Source organism: Theobroma cacao, chromosome 1 (genome assembly GCF_053813885.1).
Source record: "Theobroma cacao isolate CCN51 chromosome 1, ASM5381388v1, whole genome shotgun sequence".
Taxonomy (NCBI): domain Eukaryota; kingdom Viridiplantae; phylum Streptophyta; class Magnoliopsida; order Malvales; family Malvaceae; genus Theobroma; species Theobroma cacao.
In genome coordinates this window covers 4,204,615-4,218,057 of record NC_142639.1, presented here as the reverse complement: position 1 = coordinate 4,218,057, position 13,443 = coordinate 4,204,615, and the positions used below count along the sequence as shown (strand labels likewise).

Genomic DNA, 13,443 nt, shown 5'->3' with positions numbered 1-13,443 from the left:
TCAAATAGCAATCACATTCTAACATAACAAACACAACTTAAATTTAATTTCTCTTGACATGTTTTGTTTTATTCCTACTTTACCATCCAAACCCACCAATAGACACCGTTATTCTCAAAATGACATAAGGCCAAAACTGTCATTCCATCACAAAACCCATCATGTTAAATAGAACCCACCACCATTTCCCTAAAACCCTAAAACAGTCTTAAACCCTCTGGTCCTCATAAAGGCTTTAGCTTTTTGCTCCTCTCATGGCTGCTTCAGTTCTTCGTCGTGCTTTACAACGCCGTGAGCTTCATGCTGCTTCTCTCTCTGCTTGCAGATCGGTAAGTTTCTCATTTCTGTATTTTGGGTCTTTTGGGTTTTAACTTTTCTTCAAAGTTTCGGTCTTTTTGCTGTCAAAAGTCAATGCTTTTTGCTTGATGTTCTTTTCGTTTTTTATTTTCTTTTCCTTTCATGTTATCTGATTTAGAATTCTGTTTTAATTTTCATTCCTTAATGGGGAAATTGTAGAGTCTTTGCTCATTTTCAATGTTTGTTTAAAGGTCAAAGATTTTATATTGCAGCAACATTAATGAAGTTTTTCTGCCTTTGTTTTATTTTCTTGATTTTGGGTCTTAGCCTTTTAATCAAATGATCAGATCAATGCTAAAAGGAAAAAAATGGCTCTTTTTCTTTGTTGGGTTTAAGTTATGTCGGATTGGGTTCCTTTTGGTTAGTCATGAGCTGTTGGATTGTTAATAATTATGGACTAGAATAGTTTTAGAGTTATGAACTTTTCTGAGTTAACGTTAGTAAACAAATTTGAAATATTGTGTTAGGGATCTTCAGGATGAGATATTCCAATGTGGATTTTTGTAGTAGTAGAATATAATTGGCCGTTAAAGCTTACTAGCGTTCTTTATGTTTTTGTCATAGTTGACTGGAAATGCAAAGACATCATTGGCTAGCTCTCCATTAGTCAGATGGGCATCCTTGGCGAGACCCTTCAGGTGATCTTATTGTTTCTTCAAAACATTATCCATCTCAATGGCTTTTTGTTTGCTAATGTCTTGTTGTCCCTGCAATACAGCTCACGACCTGTTGGTAATGAGGTTATCGGTATTGACTTGGGTACAACCAATTCATGTGTATCGGTGATGGAGGGAAAGGTAGATTATACTTTTTCCTATTAATATTACTAATCTTTGTTGAAGTACATAATAGAATTCCCTTTCATTTTGGGGAACTATGTTCTACTCAGATTATTTGAGTTTTTCTTTATGCATTTTGCAGAACCCTAGAGTAATTGAGAATGCTGAAGGAGCTCGAACCACGCCATCAGTGGTTGCCTTCAACCAGCAGGGGGAGCTAATTGTTGGAACCCCAGCCAAGCGTCAGGCTGTGACCAACCCAACAAACACATTTTTTGGAACCAAACGTCTGATAGGGAGACGTTTTGATGATCCCCAGACACAGAAAGAAATGAAGATGGTACCATACAAGATTGTTAGAGCTCCCAATGGGGATGCCTGGCTTGAAGCCAATGGAAAAACTTTTTCTGCGAGCCAGATTGGTGCATTCGTTCTAACAAAGATGAAGGAAACTGCAGAGGCGTACCTTGGTAAAACAGTGACCAAAGCTGTCATAACTGTTCCTGCTTATTTTAATGATGCACAAAGACAAGCCACCAAGGATGCTGGGCGGATTGCTGGGTTAGATGTTGAAAGGATTATCAATGAACCAACTGCTGCTGCGCTTTCCTATGGGATGAATAACAAAGAAGGTATCATAGCAGTATTTGACCTTGGAGGTGGAACTTTTGATGTTTCTATATTAGAAATTTCTAATGGTGTTTTCGAGGTATGCTTCTTTTTCCTTATTTGATGTTTTGTTCATTGCTTTTGCTAAGTCGATTTACTTAGGGATCTCTTTATCAGGTAAAAGCAACCAATGGAGACACCTTCTTGGGTGGAGAGGACTTTGACAATGCACTATTAGAATACTTGGTGAGTGAGTTCAAGAGAACTGATAACATTGATCTCTCAAAGGACAGGCTTGCCCTGCAAAGGCTTCGGGAAGCAGCTGAAAAGGCTAAGATTGAACTTTCATCTACATCCCAAACTGAAATCAACCTTCCATTTATAACTGCTGATGCATCTGGAGCAAAACATTTAAATATAACTCTAACCAGATCCAAGTTTGAGGGTCTGGTGAGCAGCTTAATTGAGAGAACTAGAATTCCATGTAAGAATTGTTTGAAGGATGCTGGGATATCCATCAATGATGTAGATGAAGTATTGCTTGTTGGTGGAATGACTCGTGTCCCCAGGGTGCAAGAAACTGTTGCAGAAATTTTCGGCAAGTCTCCAAGCAAAGGGGTTAATCCTGATGAGGCAGTTGCAATGGGAGCTGCTATTCAAGGTGGTATCCTTCGAGGTGATGTTAAGGAGTTGCTTCTGTTGGATGTAACTCCTTTGTCACTTGGTATTGAAACACTTGGAGGAATTTTTACTAGGTTGATCAACAGAAATACGACTATTCCTTCAAAAAAATCACAGGTCAGTTGCGTCATATATATTGGAGAGTACAATAACTTTGCTGCCAGTGTTTAAAACTAAAAGTTGATTATGTTGTGCCTATAGACTTTGTATCAGAGTGCGTAAGCTATTCTCTATCTGTTAGTAATACGTATGTAGCCTGCAACACTAGAATGTTTTGCCAATGCATACACATGTCTGCACAAATGAATCCTTGCCATCTTGTGTAGATAAGTGTTATTGTCGTAAAAGGATAGCTTAGTGTTTTTGCTTGCTGCTATTGACGGCATACTATTTTAAGTTTTTAACAATCCTCTGTTCACATCTCAAGATGTGTTGAGATATCTTTTGGACAACAAATTATACTAAAGTTTGTGGTTTCAGGTTTTCTCTACTGCAGCAGACAACCAGACTCAGGTTGGAATTAAAGTTCTTCAAGGTGAACGTCACATGGCTGCTGACAATAAGCTTTTGGGTGAGTTTGATCTTGTTGGTATTCCACCTGCACCTAGAGGCATGCCACAAATTGAAGTCGCATTCGACATCGACGCCAATGGAATTGTAACTGTTTCTGCTAAGGATAAGGCAACAGGAAAAGAACAGCAGATCACAATCCGATCATCTGGAGGTCTTTCCGAGGATGAGATTGAGAAGATGGTGAAAGAGGCTGAGTTGCATGCTCAGAGAGATGAGGAGAGAAAAACTTTGATTGACTTGAGAAATAGTGCTGACACAACCGTATACAGTGTTGAGAAGAGCTTGAATGAATACAGAGACAAGATTCCCAGTGAGATTGCATCAGAGATAGAGTCTGCTGTGGCGGATTTGAGGAAAGCAATGGCTGGGGACAATATAGATGAAATCAAGGCCAAAATGGACGCTGCAAATAAGGCTGTTTCAAAGATTGGTGAGCACATGAGTAAGGGTTCTGGTAGTGCTGGCGGTTCCTCTGGAGGGTCCCAGGGTGAGGATCAGGCCCCAGAAGCAGAATATCAGGAGGCCAGGAAATAAAGGCAGGGTCAGAATGCATGATACCTGACATATATTCTTACATTATTGATTAGATCATGATTTTGGCAAATTTGTATCTAATTGAGTTATAATAGATGTTCATTTAAAACCCTGAAGGTACAGGATTGCGGATGCAATCCTAATTCTCCTTGTTAGGAAGGTTTTATGCTCTTTTTTGCATTTTAAAATCCATTTTCATTGAGCACTCTACTTATATCTTGATCCTCATAAAGAAAGGAAACCTTTCTGATTGTCATATAGGACTGTACAATTTGCTCATACTCTGCTTCATGTTGGTTTTGAATATTAGGAAGTCTATTTGGACAATGGGGCTTATACAAATTGATGTTAATAAGGAAATAATGTTAATTATTTGAACATTTGGAGCTGTGGATTCGTCATTACGCCACAGTTAAAACGTGAGAGAGACATCATCAACCATGAGACATGGCTTTTACCAATTTGGGTTTGGAAGATTCAATTATCTATTTCAAAAAAGCTCACGGCATTTGCACTTGCATTGAGCCAAGCATTGTACTGCACATCACTTTCTGTACTATGTACTACCTTCTCTTCTCTGCGCGTGTTTCGTACACGAAAGAAATCAACAAGAGAAACAACACCAACATCGTGACAGGCGGTTGGATCCACAGTATCCTCCGTTTTGAATTGTTCAATTTTGTCTAATCTGAGATTAGACAAAGGCTAATAATTGTAGCCAAGCTTTTGTCTTCTAGTCCACATATTTCCCCACCTAATGAAAAAGAAAGCCAATAATTCGAATGAGCAGACTTTTAGTACAAGAAAACTTTTTCTGTTTTTGGAGATTTTCTTGTGCTTATTGTAGGAAATCACATTGATTTCGATTATCAAAAGAAACAACCCCTAGGCTTTGCTTCTGTTTTTTTTTCAAAGCCTCTTAGAGAGGGGGTACCTTGGATTGGAACACACAGCTTTGTAAAAAGCTCAGCACTAGCACTAGGCCAAGAGCTCATGGTTGGGTTTTGTTCCATTATGTTGTGAAGGTTCTACCATATTTTCCTTCTTACTTCTTAGAAAATTATCATAAAAAATTTATGAAGTTAAGATAAAGATGTAAGAAAGAAAATAATTAAAGATTAGACAACTTCAATGCAAGTTTCAAGTCCATATCAATGACATACTAATATTTTTTTATTTCTTAATTTGGGGTTTTTTTTTTCTTTGACATTAATCCAAACAAAAGAAAGAAAAAACATGGAAAATGCAGTGAGAGAGAGAGAGATAATTGAAGCATATTCTCCCTTGTGAAAAAGACCTTTGACCCCCCCAAGTAAATGCTTAATTACTTCAATAAATACATCAAAGAATAATTTGTTGAAACTTAAAAAGAGTTAAACCCTTTTGAAATGGCACAATTTTAAGGTCAACACATAGCCAATTAGCCATCACCCGACACCTGATAAGATTTCCTTTCCCAAGGGTAATTTGGACACTTCATAGACAGTCGAGAAGGAAAAACGAAACATTGAAAGGATACTTTGGTCATTTTAGTTACTTCATTCGGACCACGTAACTCGTTATAAGTATGGCAACTGAGAATGCATCTACGCCAGGAAGCCAACTGAAATAAAACACGCGACAGTTATTACTTATACATTGAGCACCCATTGCTTTCCAGGCGGTTACCTGACCATTTTTCCTGTAATCTTATCGAGATTTTATGGGTTATAAAATTCAATTATAATTCTTGTTATTGGGTTCATTATTATTATTGTTTTGTTAATGATGGGATTGTTTTATAGGTGGGAATTAAGGGATGGAATTGGAGAAAGAGCAAGAATTGGAATGGATTGAAGCACAAAAGACAGAGATAAGTCTGGACCTTGTGGCTGCAGCCAAGAAGCAGCTTGAGTTTCTTGCAGCTGTAGATAGGAATCGTTGGCTCTATGATGGTCCTACTCTCCAAAGAGCCATTTACAGGTGATCACTTTTTACAATTCAAAATCCCGATTGTTTCTAAATTTTTGTTGCTAGAGTCATCATTTTCCCGTTTTCAAACTCTGGGTCTCTTTTGGGTTGGGTAGTATTGACTTGGATGTTTTATTTTTGGCTGTCAACTGTACTGTGGCAGTGGCTTTTCAAATACTATAATTTTGATCTTCTTTCAGTTTTTCCGAGTTTTTTATTTGATTCTTAGTATAAATTCCCTCCAATTCATGCTTTTTCTGCGATCCTTGGGAACTAAATCATGAGGCAGTTTTTGTGCACTTATGAAATAGAAGTTTGACCTTTTGAGATACGCTAATTTCAGGTACAATGCTTACTGGCTTCCCTTAATTGCCAAATATCATAAGGAAGAGTTTTCGGAAGGGCCTCTGGTTGTTCCTCTGGATTGTGAATGGATTTGGCATTGTCACAGGCTCAATCCGGTATGTTTCAAAGCTGATAAATAAAAGCATTAGAAATTTCGCCTCGCTTTGCTTGTTTATTTTGATTTGCTGATCTGGATTCCTTGTCCTTGTAATTCAGGTTCGTTACAAGTCAGACTGTGAGGAACTTTATGGCAGGATCCTTGACAACTCTAATGTTGTATCTTCTCTTCAATGCACATGTAAAAGGCAAACTGAAGAAATTTGGAATAGACTTTATCCAGATGAACCTTATGACTTTGACTTGACCAAAGCATTATCTGAAAATGCCTCTCAAACACTCTCTGGACTTGAAAAACACACTAAATATGATCTAATTTCGGCTGTTAAAAGGCAGAGTCCTTTCTTTTATCAGGTAATTCTGAGAACGATCATTTTTGTCTTTTGAAGTTGGAATTTTTGCAAGCATTTATCCTATTGTTTTGAAGGTTAGATAATCAATATGTTCAAGTAATTATTCTGATAATTCTTAATGTCAATTAGAAGATTAGTTGATGGCCACTAGAATGACAACATCTATCAAACAGAAGTTTTAGTATTGACCAAGAAAATGGTGTAGGGGGCTCTGATGATACTTGTTGTCAGGTTAAAAGCTTTATGCAATGCCAAGTATATCTGGTTAGGTTGGAAACACATATACGATTAGGAAATTGCTTTAGACTCTGTAGTTTTCCATCTTTCAATTTTCTTTAGCATCTTCTTGATCTTGTTCTCTGTGACAGGTGTCTAGAGCCCATATGCACAATGACATCTTTATTGAAGGAGCTGTTGCCAGATATAAGGGTTTCTTGCATCTAATCAAGAGAAATCGAGAGAGGTCCATAAAGCGCTTCTGTGTTCCAACTTATGACATTGACCTTATCTGGCATACCCACCAGTTGCATCCTGTCTCTTACTGCAAAGATTTGAATAAAGCTATTGGCAAGATATTGGAGCATGATGATACAGACTCAGACAGAACTAAAGGGAAGAAGCTTGATGTTGGGTTTTCTGGGACTACTAAACAGTGGGAAGAGACATTTGGCATAAGGTACTGGAAGGCAGGGGCCATGTATAGAGGGAGTTCTCCATCTCCTCTCACAGCGATTCCTTGCATGCCTGACACATTGAGTAAGGAAGTAGGTGCCACAAATGCTTGTCAGAAAATTATTAAGCTTCCTGAGATGAAGGTTGTTGAGGTAGTTTCTGGTAACTTTTTTCTTTAGCCTTCCATGAAATAACAGATCTTATCATATGCCAGTTTCTTGTTCTTGGGTTGCAATGCTTATCCTTGAAGCTTAACTTTATCTGCATTATTTTGTATGTTCTTGATACATGCTGTAATTTCTTGGCTTTCTAACAAAAGGCTGTGCTGAGTCCTTGTAGAATTTTTACTGATAAATGAAAAATACTATAGAACTTAGAAATGCTAGATCTCAACTACATCATTATGAACTTAAAGATAATTGAAGATCATAACTTCTGACATGAATTCAATAATAACATATAATTAAAGCCATTACTATGCATCTGAAAGTAGATGCTGCTTGTTATCTACTTGTTTTGATTGTATTAACTTACTCATAGTTTCTCAGTTTTTCTTATATTTAGCCTGGCCAGGTTACTGAAGCAGCTTTCATATTTCAATGGTTTTTAACTCATTATTCTTAATGCCTTTTTCAGGTCCTTTTGGAGTTTGTAGGAGTTAAGAACTTACCAGATGAGAAAAAGGGAAACCTCTTTGTGTTGTTTAGTAAAACTCAACCTGATGTGTTCTTTAAAGCTAAGCAGAAACTGACTATCTTATCTAAGTCGGGGCAGAAACAGGTTGCTTCATTTCAGTGTGAACCTAATGGCGAACTGCTCTTCGAACTTGTATCACATTCAGCTTCCAACTTACCAGGAACAAAGACATGTAAAACTTTTGGTACTGCTTCACTCTCTTTAAGAGAGTTTCTGGTTCCAGTTTCTAAACTTGCTGTGGAGAAATGGTTAGACTTGATGCCCAGTTCTGGAAATGGATCTTCAAAACCAATTGGCCTACGAGTCGCTGTTTCATTTACAGTACCTGCCATAGCACCACACATGCTTCACATGGTTCGATCCCGCCCTTTTTCAAAAGGTTCTTGTTTTCAGCTCCCTTTAGCAGGAAGGGTCCAAGCTGGTAAGGGTTGCACACGTGTCATTGATGAAACTCAAGCTGAGGTGATAAGACTCCAAATGAGGTATACTTACATCCAAATTTCATACCGGCAAGCAACTTTAACATTACCTTCCACGTATTTTTGTGTGTTATTATGTATTTGTATCCCTTTGAGTGCATGTTTATCTTTCTCTCTCTTCTGTGTTTGTGTGTACACAAGTATGTATATAACAGTTACAATTGCAGTTATGTAATCTATTTTTGTTAATTTTTATGGTAATAATATAATGGACAAATCAATAAACATTTCAGTGGAAAATGTTTGGTAAACATGCTATTCACACTGCACAGTCTCATATAGATTCAATTTGATGCTGGAATTTGCTACTTGTTTTGTCTAATCTCTCACATCAGAGATTCCACAGTTTCCATAGTGACTCTTTGATCTGTGCTGTTTATGTATTTGTCAAGCTTTACTATGTTAAACCATAATTATGTACACTCTTCCCAACAGAGATATCACTTTTCCTAGATTTTGAAAGAAAGGTTTATATCGACCATTCTATTAGACGCTTGCTACTGGATAACATTTAATGTGCTAATCACAAAAGGTAATGCTCAACTGGTAAACTATTTCTCATGATAAAATTCAAGAAATACAGACAATTTTTATGATTTCTTACTATAATTTAGTTCATTTTTTTAGTGTATTAAATACCCTTGATTCAGGGATTTTCTGTTCATCAACTTTATGTTAAAGCCATGATAATTCTTTGAAACAAATTATATTGCCTATGCATGCATCTTTCTGGTGGCTCACCATACTGTTAGTTGCAAGATATGTAATGTTCTGAAGCAGTAATTTTACCATTTGGGGGCTTGATTACAGTGAATCTGGAAAGGCAAAGATGAAAGGAAACTGTCTTTCAAGGAAGCAAGTAATTGGTACCACAAAGCATGGTGAAACACATGCTCTGGCAGAGTTTGTTGGGACTCGTTGGTCTTTAATGGATTCTCAATGGGTCCTTCAGCATTCAGAAGAAGTCAGTGAACATGGTCATCTCTTTGATCTCAAAGGCAATAGGATGGTATGCATCCATTTGTTTGCTCGTTACATTTAAATCTCTTAGGTTATTGCAAAAATTTCTCCTTTAATGTCCATGTGGCCAGAAACCTTTATTTTACACAGTGTCACTGCATTATCACCCTATTCTTAAATTCTAGTAGATCTTTCATTTTGGCAACTAAAGCATAGAGCAGTAAAGGTTCTTCCCTTATGTCAACTGCCAACCTGACCCACCCTACAAAAGGGACCAACCCTTGTACTCACATATACTACCGACCGGCATATGTATGTGTGTACACACAAACATCCCCAACATGATTGGCTACCTGAATCATTCATCTATCTCTTCACAGAGCTCATGGAGATCATATTAAGTAATTTTATTGCTTATTTCTTTGAATTTTCTCTGCCCAAGTCTTTACATGTATTAGCTCTGTGTGTATACATGATATGTATTAATCTAATTTTTAGTGTTATTGCTGTACTCTTACTGAAATACTTCCTTACAGTATATCTGCAGAGAAACTTCCCTTTGTTTTGAGTATGATACTAAATTAACTCCACTGAACTTATCATCTTTGAACAGGTAAAAGTTTTTCTTGGCAGAAAACTGGATTATGAACCCAAACATTGTGAGAAGAAGAGAAATGAAGGTGACTTTATGACTGCTGTTGAGTTTTCTGCAGAACATCCATATGGAACGGCCGTTGCATTGCTTGACTTGAAATCTGGATGTCTGAAGGTAGTTTACCTATATATTTGACATACAAATATACAATTACAAAAGAACTTGCAACTTACGTTTCTACGTTTCTTTTTAAAACTGAATAGGCAAAGGAGAAATGGTTTGCTTTGCCTGGATTGATATCAGCTTTTATACTTTCTCACATTTTGAAGAAGAAAGGACATATTGGCTTGACCATTGATGTCAAAAATACAAAAGAGGTAGATAGTGCAACAGAAGTTGAGAATGACCATGTCAACCTGACCGCCTCCATAGAAACTGAAGTCAATTTAGATGGTGATGTGACCTTAGAAAATGCAATGATACCCAAAAAAGATTCATGCAATGGGGACTATGGAGGTGAGAAAGGAAACGAAGTGAAGAGTGGTGGCTGTGGTGGTTGTGGTGCTGAATGTGGTAACATGGTGAAGAGTGGTGGCTGTGGTGGTTGCGGTGCTGGATGCAGTGGTGGGTGCGGGAGTGGATGCGGTGGTGGTTGTGGAAGCATGGTGAACAGCAGTGGCTGTGGTGCTGGCTGTGGAGGGGGTTGTGGGAGCAGGGTGAATAGCAGTGGTTGTGGTGGCTGTGGCGGATGTGGTGCTGGTTGTGGAAGCAGGGTCAAGAGCACTGGGTGTGGTGGGTGTAGCCTTAGTTGTGGCGATGATATAGATGGTGGTGAACCCGGAAATTTGGTGATAAGCAATGGATGTGAAAAGCCCATATACATGGAAGAGGCTGTAAAAGCTTGATGTCTACGGGAGTAAATATATTAGCAGGTACTCCATGCATCTTGATATGGTTCTAGCAAGTTCTACATAATCCACATGCAGAGTGCCTGTCCAGTAAATAATTGCGTTTAGTGCTTCTTATTTCCGTCGCTCCACCTGGCGGAATAATTATAGTGTTTATATGAAGTTTGTGTCCTTACATTGTGCCTGAAGTTAAGATTCAGTTCTGTTTCATCAAATTCTCGCTTGGATATGTAGTTTCCTGCAAGAATAAACATCTCTGGGAAGTGGTAATGTATTACAATACTCTATAATACTACTATTTTAATTATATTTAATGGTGAATTACAGTGAATTACTTCATGCTCTTCCTAAAGTCTTCTCATGATTTTAAAAGCTTCATGCAGTTCTTGCATCAATGAAAAGTCAGAGCAAAGTATGCATTTTTCGCGTAAAGGAATTTTTTGAACAATGAAGCGTGACAATTGCACACTTGACTCTGTTGTGCATGCCTCATCCCAGATCATATCTCGTTAGAACTCAGAAGAGTGCAATAATCTCCGCCTTTGTTACAATCCTAGATGGTGTTAGGTTTATGTCCGAGATTACATTAGCACAACCTGACAGATAACTCTACCCTGAAAATGAAAACTTCAGAGAAGTCTATCCATCTTCTCATGTCAACATTAGGTTCACAACTTCATCAATTTTAGCAAACCAACTTCAGGGTCGCATGGAATTGTTGATTTCTGAATTGTCAACGCTTCTCTACAGGCTTTGCTTGGTGATAAGCAGCTTTCTTGATGTTGGAAGGGAAAAGTTTTGTCCATCTTCTTTAGTGAAATTAAAGTTTTGTAGATCTGTCACTGACCAATATTGATCCTGAAAACTTTCCTGTCATTCTTGTAAATGGCCAACAATTCCATCATTGATAATATTTTAAAACTCCTCATCTTTTTCCTTCATCTTAAACCATAAAGATGGAATTAAGAATATAGTTTTGTGATGCTTTAAGTCAATGACAAAATGGTACCCACACCTTTGGAATCTTCCCCCCGTTTCATATACAGATACCTAAATATTAAGCCAATTAACCAACCAACAGAATTGTCGAGTAATAATAATATAGTAATAAATAGGGAACCGGATACCCACATGAGAATCGTTGAGTTTATGCCGCAAAAGCCATTCTTTTTAGATAAGATGACTCAACAGCTTTGATTACCAAATATTACAAGTTTGCGATCCAGTCCTCTGACAATGCTAAATGCCTTGGCCCTCCACCTTATAGAGGGCTAATTACCTTGCCTGGAGACTAAAGGTACCCAACAGACTTTAATGGGAGGATGAAATTAATAAACTTGAACACAAACTACCTTCCTCTGTTTAATCTAAAACCCCAAAAAAAAAAAAAAAAAAAGAAAGGGTTCATAGAAGGTTTTATGCCTGAACCATTTGTTTCCTTTAATCTTCTGTCTTAGTCACCCTATGACCCCACAGTTGTGGAAAAGTCATCAGATTCACTACTCCATAAACTGATCCACAATATCTTTTCATCACCCACAATTAATCCTTCTTTCCTTTTTATTGGTGAGACACTATTTATTCTTAAACATGATTTAATTTCTTAAAGTCCAATTAAATATAGTACCATAATTAATTGAAAAGGAAAAAAAAAGAAGAAGAAATGTCTGGAGGCTAGATTACTAGAAGTTTCATCACAATTATAGATTTGATAATTATATTATTCACTGCTTAGAGAATTACAAGGATAATAATGGCACAGCAACTACAAGGAACAAACTAGATGTCCAAAGCACAAAATAGAAAACAATTTCACAAGATCAAACCTTACTGCATTACACTGTTCTTAGATATATCCCATAAATATAGAAGTGAGATTACAGATGTTGTGTAATTACAGGGATTATCAGCTCACAAAGATGATGGAGGGATCACAGCAACACTCGTCAATAAGACAGCAGCAACACAAAGCTGCAAGACTGCGAACAAAAAATTGAACCATGAAAATTAAAAATGAAAAAAAAAAAGAGAAAAAGCATGAAAAGCAGAGGACATGTGAAGAGATGGGAGAAGAAATACCAGCCCTCGAGGAAACCAGGCCCTCTCTTTGGTGGTGGAGCAGCATATTGTGGTGGTGCCATCACTGGGGGCCCTTGATAATAACCTGGTAACCAAAAATTCAAACATCAAACCAATTAAAACAAACTACAAAAGCATTTACATACAAAAAAAAAGAAAAGAAAACCATAATTTTTTAAGAATAAAAAATAATTCTAGGAAACAGAAACCCATGAACATAACATGGTGTTACAAGCTTCGTAATCTGAAAGATGTGTAGCAAGTTCCAACTAAAACTTTGCCAGTACTGCAAAAACTAAGAACTTCACAATTTGCATTCTGTAAAACCTAACAAAACTATATGAACAAAAGGGAAACCAAAAAAAGAGTACCTTGAGCAGGGTAGGGATAAGCATACTTGGGGTCGCTCATATTTGCAAACTGCAACTCAAAAGGAAAAACAGACCAGACAGAGGTGTTTTAGCAACGAATATGGCGCTGACTATATCAGAATTTGCTCTGGAGGGAAGGGTTTGTGTTATGTTTGGTGGAGGTTTTATATGCCACAGAGTAAAAGACTTCCAATCCGCCTTTTCAAGTGGTGAAGTTTATATCTGCATTTGCCTTGGAATTTATTCTCTCTCTTTTTCTTTTCATCCAATCTTCCTCACTGTCCATCACTTTCTCTGGTTTCGTCCAAGTTCATTATTGATTCGGGCGCTCCCGCACGCAATCAGATAACGCGTCAATTCGAGAAGAAAGGTTACCATGCTTACG

General features: G+C 37.5%; 3 protein-coding genes across 4 annotated transcripts; 2 read left to right on the top strand and 1 right to left on the bottom strand.

Moving 5' to 3' along the window:
- Positions 1–184: 184 nt before the first annotated feature.
- LOC18611402 (heat shock 70 kDa protein, mitochondrial-like) lies at positions 185–3,791 on the top strand. The gene is made up of 6 exons (XM_007047638.3): positions 185–329; positions 922–995; positions 1,076–1,154; positions 1,279–1,845; positions 1,923–2,543; positions 2,907–3,791. The coding sequence occupies exons 1-6, from the start codon at positions 255–257 to the stop codon at positions 3,531–3,533; spliced, it is 2,043 nt and encodes a 680-aa protein (XP_007047700.2). The 5' UTR covers positions 185–254; the 3' UTR covers positions 3,534–3,791.
- A 1,274-nt stretch (positions 3,792–5,065) lies between these two features.
- LOC18611401 (glycine-rich domain-containing protein 2) lies at positions 5,066–10,947 on the top strand. Of its 2 annotated transcripts, none has more exons than XM_018129917.2 (9): positions 5,066–5,216; positions 5,318–5,495; positions 5,827–5,944; positions 6,045–6,299; positions 6,667–7,122; positions 7,607–8,148; positions 8,956–9,154; positions 9,719–9,874; positions 9,964–10,947. In XM_018129917.2, exons 2-9 carry the CDS (start codon positions 5,332–5,334, stop codon positions 10,603–10,605), a joined length of 2,532 nt encoding a protein of 843 aa, XP_017985406.2. In that variant the 5' UTR covers positions 5,066–5,216; positions 5,318–5,331; the 3' UTR covers positions 10,606–10,947. The 2 variants fall into 2 exon arrangements, with proteins under 2 accessions (XP_017985406.2, XP_088661853.1); XM_088805727.1 differs by having other exon boundaries at positions 5,094–5,193.
- Positions 10,948–12,297: 1,350 nt separating this feature from the next.
- LOC18611400 (cysteine-rich TM module stress tolerance protein) lies at positions 12,298–13,370 on the bottom strand. The gene is made up of 3 exons (XM_007047636.3): positions 13,059–13,370; positions 12,688–12,772; positions 12,298–12,587 (listed from the first exon to the last, which is right to left on the bottom strand). Exons 1-3 carry the CDS (start codon positions 13,096–13,098, stop codon positions 12,515–12,517), a joined length of 198 nt encoding a protein of 65 aa, XP_007047698.1. The 5' UTR covers positions 13,099–13,370; the 3' UTR covers positions 12,298–12,514.
- Between the last annotated feature and the right edge of the window lie 73 nt (positions 13,371–13,443).